This window comes from Heptranchias perlo, chromosome 35, assembly GCF_035084215.1.
Source record: "Heptranchias perlo isolate sHepPer1 chromosome 35, sHepPer1.hap1, whole genome shotgun sequence".
Taxonomy (NCBI): Eukaryota; Metazoa; Chordata; class Chondrichthyes; order Hexanchiformes; family Hexanchidae; genus Heptranchias; species Heptranchias perlo.
Window position 1 is genome coordinate 15,604,106 of NC_090359.1, and position 6,343 is coordinate 15,610,448.

At 43.0% G+C, this 6,343-nt stretch overlaps 1 protein-coding gene across 1 annotated transcript; it reads left to right on the forward strand.

The window, feature by feature from the left end:
* Positions 1-1,037: 1,037 nt before the first annotated feature.
* Positions 1,038-3,836, forward strand: LOC137302275 (ferritin heavy chain B-like). Its single transcript, XM_067971921.1, has 3 exons — positions 1,038-1,188; positions 3,199-3,348; positions 3,730-3,836. Exons 1-3 carry the CDS (start codon positions 1,038-1,040, stop codon positions 3,834-3,836), a joined length of 408 nt encoding a protein of 135 aa, XP_067828022.1.
* The last annotated feature ends 2,507 nt before the right edge of the window (positions 3,837-6,343 follow it).

A 6,343-nucleotide genomic window follows, 5' to 3' on the forward strand; every position in this document is an offset into this window, starting at 1 on the left:
TAAACAATATGAACATAAGGACGTCAAACCGAAGCTGCTGTATTTATTCTTTCAGACCCAACCCATCTTTAACTACAGGATGTGACATCACTGATGATAAATGTTTGGCAGCCAATCAAATAGCTGCTTTCTCATCACACGAACGGAAAAAAACCCTAACCCCACCCCCTGAAAAAAGTGGGGGGGGGGGGCCTAAAAACACCAAAAAAAAAGGAAAAACACACAAAAACCCAATATCTTCAGGATCCTCCTTTCATTCAATCACTTCTCTTGTTCTATTTCATAAGTTTCTTCACTTCATTTTAACCTGCTGTTTGTTTTTATTCTGTGACCTGTCTGTTTTTTAACCTCTCTTTCTAATGATTTCTCCCCCTGCTCCTCATTTGTTCTGTTCTTTTCTCCCCATCTCCCCCATTCCCCAGAATCCCACCCATTCCCATGTCCCCTTGTAACACTGTGCAGTCTGCAGCCTGTGTGTCCATGTCCCTGTGCTTCAGTCAGCCTGAGTCACTCTCTTCAATAAAAAATATTCCTTCCACTACGAGCATGCTATCCAGTCCCTCGGTGCCATTGTCTCAATGTTACTCTTTTAATTGAACAAGAAGGAGACACTGAGTTTCTCTTTTTTTCTAATGGGTCTTTGAGCCCCAGTGTCAGGAACCCCGAAAACCTATTCAAGTGCTGTAAGAATTTTTTCTTGTGGCACACCCAATCATAGCAATGAAACCGAATTAAACCAAAATGTCACTGTCGTAATCAACTATCCACTCCAGTCCCCGGTCTCAAACATAACGGCAGACACTCCGTGCTCCTTCTCCAGGGCCACCCGAGCACGGAGAATGCTGCGGAAGAGAGACAGACAGTCGGAGCGACCGCCCCCCCATAGGCCATGTCTAGCCTGGACCTGTAGATGGCCACCTTGGACAGGCCCAGGACCAGACCCACGAGGACTTCAGTCCCACGCTCCTGATCTTTGGCCACCCGTTGAGGGGAGTGGGGAGTTTGGGGGGGACGCAGGCAAGTCGGAGGACATTCTCATGGGTCTGGCCCTAGGCCTGTCCAAAGTGGTCATCTACAGGTCCAGGCTCGACCCGGCCCATGGGGACGGTCGCTCCGACCGTCTGCCTCTCTTCCGCAGCATTCTTCGCACCGCGATGGCCCTGGAGAGGGAGCACGCGGTGTCTGCCGGTACGTTTGAGGCTTTCCGCGACGGATGGGCACCGCAGGGATTGGAGTGCATCCTGGACCGAGATAATAAAATTATAATTTGACACTTATTTTTTTTTTGGATTTACTGCACATGAACACACCCTAACCCCCCCTTCTTATAAAAGGGGGGCCTAAAACACACAAAAAAAGCTGACTGCCCATAAAAAAAAATTAAAATTATTATTTGACTCTGTTATCATTTAGTTTTTGGATTTTTAAAAAAAAAATAAAGTTACATCCTGAACCTCCCTCCCTCAATCTCATAAAAGGGGATCGAAACATACAAAAAAAGTCAACCTGATTCAAAACAAATCTACTTAATTGAAAAAAAAATGTTCTGATTGGCCTTAAATACAATCTCGACTACGCCTCTTTCTTGATTGGTGTCCTCAGTGGGCGTAGAGCTCTGAATGGCTAGTGTGAGTTTTTACTCATCATCGGGAATGCCACGCCTTGTATTACAGGCAGGCTGTCCCCAGACATATCAATAGAAGAGTTTGGGAATGCTCTGCGCCCGGGTGGCCCTGGAGATGGAGCACGCGGTGTCTGCCGGTACGCTCGAGGCTTTCCGCGACCGGGGGGGCACCGCAGGGGCTGGAGTGCATCCTGGACGAGGATAATAAAGTTTTAATTTGAACACTTGGTTTTGGTTTGTTTGGGTTTTTAGTATTTAAGCACACCCCACACCCCCTTCTTATAAAAGGGGGGCCAAATAGGAAAAAGAAAAAAAAGAAAAAAAAAAGAGTTTGGGAAGACGTTAGCCTGGTTCAGCTAGTTAAAATACCTTCTTCGACAGTTAGAGTGGATTCCCAGGTGTGTTCGAACTATCACAAGGAGTGAGGATGGTGTCAACAAGCAGATCAATATGGAGCTCTATTCCTCCTATGTTTATCTCTCCATAGTGAGTCTTTTTTTGGACCCTATTCAATCCCTCAATCTATGTACAGTGGGTGTATTTTTGAAACCTGTAATTGTGCAAGTTAAATTGAATTGTTATAAACAAACTGTCTCCCTGTTCCTTACAGTAATTGTACTATAGGCTGAGTTTCTTCAATCTCTGACTCACGTTCCTGGGCTCTGAGCTTCTTCAAATTTACTTTTGGAATACACTGCATTCAATGGGGGCATGATCCTGGTGAAAGGAATGTTATTATTGGTCCTTCACTAATTTCCAGATATACTATTGAGTGTCATAATTTCAAGTTAAGCAAGTATTGATTTGTGAGCATATTCAAGTAAAATTTTAATTAAAGCTGAATTGGTGATTATTTTCCATTGGCTAGCTTCCCAATTGCTGGGAATGAAATTATCCACCATCTTAACCAGATTAGTGAAGCAAGTTGGCCTGTGCTAGTTTTCATAACAATCTGCAGACCAGTTGAGTGAGCCAGAAAGCAAAATATTGAAGTTGGCTTCATGTACAATACCCATGATTGGTCTTTGAGATATCCAACTACTTTTGATCTCTCCACAGTCCTATTACTTTGACCGGGATGATGTTGCCCTGCATCACTTTGTCAAGTTCTTCAAGGAGCAGTCACAGGAGAAACATGAGGATGCTGAGAAATTGCTGAAATTCCAGAATCATCTTGGAGGATATCCAGGTTGGGTTCAGCAAACAAGTGGTCTTTTACATGGCACCACTTTGCTTGTTCCAATTTATATGGAATTTGCTTCACAGAAACAGGTCATTTGGTCCAACTGGTCTATGTTTATGTCCATGCTCCAGAAAAGCCTCCTCCCACTTTACTTGATCGAATGTGATCAGCATATCTTTCTATTTCTTTTGCACTCATGTACATGTCGAGCTCCCCTTTAAATGCATCGATACTAATTGTCATTAATTTGACTCTTGTGGTTGTGATGGCTTATTTCAGTAATTCTATATTCTTAACACAATTGGTTCATGGTAACATGGACTTTTACTTTTTCCACCCTATTTTCCTTCAATGCTTTCTGGTGTATTGTTCGTTTGTTTAATCCATTAAGTGAACTGGCTGAGACTTCCTTTTCAGAAGCCAGAGCAGGATGAGGGGAGCAATGGTCTGGAGGCGATGCAGAGAGCTCTGCAGATGGAGAAGGATGTGAACCAGAGTCTGCTGGATCTGCACAAACTGTCCACTGAGGACAGACCCTCATGTAAGTTCCTAATGCTGTTAATGTGGGCTTTTGGGTAAGTTAGAGATGGAGGAACCTTGCTGTCCTTGAGCCTATTCAAAAGATCTTCATTCCTAATCGGTTTGTTTGTTTGTGTCTTTCTTGGAATTTTTTGGGGAGGGGGGAGACAGGCAAGTTGGCCTATTGTGTACATTAGCAGTAAGTGTGTCCCAGTGACCCCAGGATCTAAGCACTTACTGTACAGTAAGTTTGCTCCAATGATGCAAAAAATGCATCAATCTGAAGTGCAACACTTGCCAATCCTCCAGACCAAGAGGATTAAAATCCAAACGCTCGAGGGGAAACTTAGATGTTCCACGATATCTCCTGTTGGACATAACTATTCTCCATCTTTTCTTCCAGTTGTGAAGCTTGGAGATCACATCACCAACCTGAAGAGACTGGGAGCCCCTGAGAATGGCATGGGAGTGTACCTGTTTGACAAGCACACATTGGGGGAGAGTGATTAAACTGACTGCAGGGATAAAGCCTATTGTGTTCAGTACTCCTGTTTGTAGTCCAGTCAGACCCCCATCCTGTAGGATTGATAGCTTTTGACTTTCTACAAAGAGGTGAGATCTGGACTCTTGATGTGTAATTGTCATTAACTGGAAATAAACTGTTTCTAACATTGCACTGGGTTTTGTCTCTTAAATTGAGTAGTAGCTTTTTCAGATTAATGACATTTAACAGCTCCAGTGTCGGGTTCATTTCTGAGTTGTTTTTCTTCCCTTTTGGAGTAATTCTGAAGAATTAGATGTTCAGGGCCATGTGTTGAAGGTCAAATTTCAATTCTGTGTAAACCTTGAATGCAAATTTCATTCATGCATTTGAATGATTGTGTTGAAAGCAGAAGTAAAGAGCAATGCTGTAATAGAAGTTACTGTTGTCACTGGTGTTGTGTGTTGTCTTTGATGTAACAAAATATTAGATATTGTAACTTTTTTGTTGTTCCACACCACTCATCCATCAATTCATAAAGTAAATACAATCGCTCCTCCATAAATCTATCATCCTTTCCAAATCCTACCAGCTCTCCCTTTGTCTCCTTCACACCTAGGAGTGGATTCAAAGACTCTGGATGCAATAGCTGTAATTATCCAGAATTTACAACTGAAGTTAAGAATGTAGTAGAGGATTGCAGTTTTGTGAACCCAAAAAAAACTTTTGAACTGTCTGGATACGTTAGAAGTATATGATGTCATATTAAACATTTCATATGTTGCTGAGCAGCAACCGAGTTGGGTTGGATTTGCTGGTGGGTTTGATGGCTTCATTGTTCAGACAAACCAGTCTTTAATGTGCTGAACTTCCATGTGCATCAGCTGCAAGTATTCCCTCCACAGATTTCAACTGGGCTAACACTGGTTAACTGTTCACACCATACAGACTATTAGGTTAATAATCACCCCGTACCCGACTGATGTTTCCTACAGTCTGCCTACAACGAGGCAGAGCTCTGCTTCTTTGTAGGTAGACTCCCTACAAGTATTCCATACATAATTTAAAGGTCCTGTGCAAAGCATAAATCAAGTACTCGCAGAGCCAGGAATCAAAGGACTTAATTGAAGTCTCTGGTGTGCACCTGCCTGGCTGTTGAGGATGAACTTGTGGTGTCCATCCATTTGGTCGAAGCTCTGCATGACTGCAGGTCATTCGCTACATCTTGGATCCTTTCTGGCCAATACAGGTATAAATACCAGCTATATTTCCAGTTCATGTGGGTCAACGATGCTCATGGGTTGCATCTCCCAAAAGACTAGTGTTTGTACAATGATTGGTGGCTCCAGCTATGAATCACTTCCATCCCCTCCAGCCCATCTAAAAAAAAAAGCTTTATTCCAAGGCAACATATCTCATCACATAATCCAGGACTGAAAACCTCAACCATTTTGCAATGAAACCAGCTGTCAAGACTTTGGATCTCAGAGAAACACCAATGTGATGAGCCAGACTGTTAGAGAACATCAGAGTCTCATTTCAATCAGCTTGAAATATTCTTTAGCCTCATTGAACGCTGATCATAAAAGGAACACGATGGAGAAAATAGAAAGAAAGAAAGACTCCCATTTCTTTGGCACCTTTAACAACCTCAGGACGCCCCAAAGTGCTTCACAGCCAATGAAGTACTTTTGAAGTCGAGTCACTGTTGTAATGTTGGGAACGGGGCAGCCAAATTGTGCACAGCAAGGTTCCACAAACAGCAATGTGATAATGACCAGATAATCTGCTTTAGTGATGTAGGTTGAGGGATAAATATTGGCCACTGGAGAGAATTCCCCTGCTCCTCCTCAAATTAGTGCCATGGGATCTTTTACAGGCAACTGAGAGAGCAGAGAGGGCCTCAGTATAATGTCTCATCTGAAAGATGGCACAGCTGATGTGGGGAAATATGAGGTTATTCACTTTGGTAGGAAGAATAGAGAAACAGAATATTTTTTAAATGGTGAGAAACTAGTAAATGTTGGTGTTCAGAGAAATGTTGGGTGTCCTCGTACAAAGAAATACAAAAAGTTAGCATGCAGGTACAGCAAGCAATTGGCATGTTGGCCTTTATTGCAAGGGGGTTGGAGTGCAAGACTAAGGAAGTCTTACTACAGTTATACAGGGCTTTGGTGAGACCTCACCTGGAGGACGACATACAGTTTTGGTCTCCTTATCGAAGGAAGGATATACTTGACTTCGAGGTGAAGGTTCACTCAATTATTTCCTGTGATGAGAGGGTTGTCCTCTGAGGAGAGGTTGAGTAGAATGGGCCCAAACTCTCTAGAGTTTGGAAGAATGAGAGATGATCTCATTGAAACATATAAGGTTCTGTGGGGGCTTGACAGGCCTGAGAGATTGTTTTCCCTGGTTGGAGAGTCTAGAACTAGGGGGCATAGTCGCAGTATAAGGGGTCGGCCGTTCAGAGTGAGACAAGGAGGAATTTCTTCACTCAGAGAGTTGTGAATCTTTGGAATTCTCTACCCCAGAGGGC

Bases quoted from the DNA above. Each gene is read 5' to 3' on its own strand.
- LOC137302275 (XM_067971921.1), top strand. From the start codon at position 1,038: ATGGGTCTGGCCCTAGGCCTGTCCAAAGTGGTCATCTACAGGTCCAGG. The intron at 1,189-3,198 runs GTACGTTTGAGG...TAATCCATTAAG, and splicing joins GGAGCACGCGGTGTCTGCCG to TGAACTGGCTGAGACTTCCT. The intron at 3,349-3,729 runs GTAAGTTCCTAA...CTTTTCTTCCAG, and splicing joins CACTGAGGACAGACCCTCAT to TTGTGAAGCTTGGAGATCAC.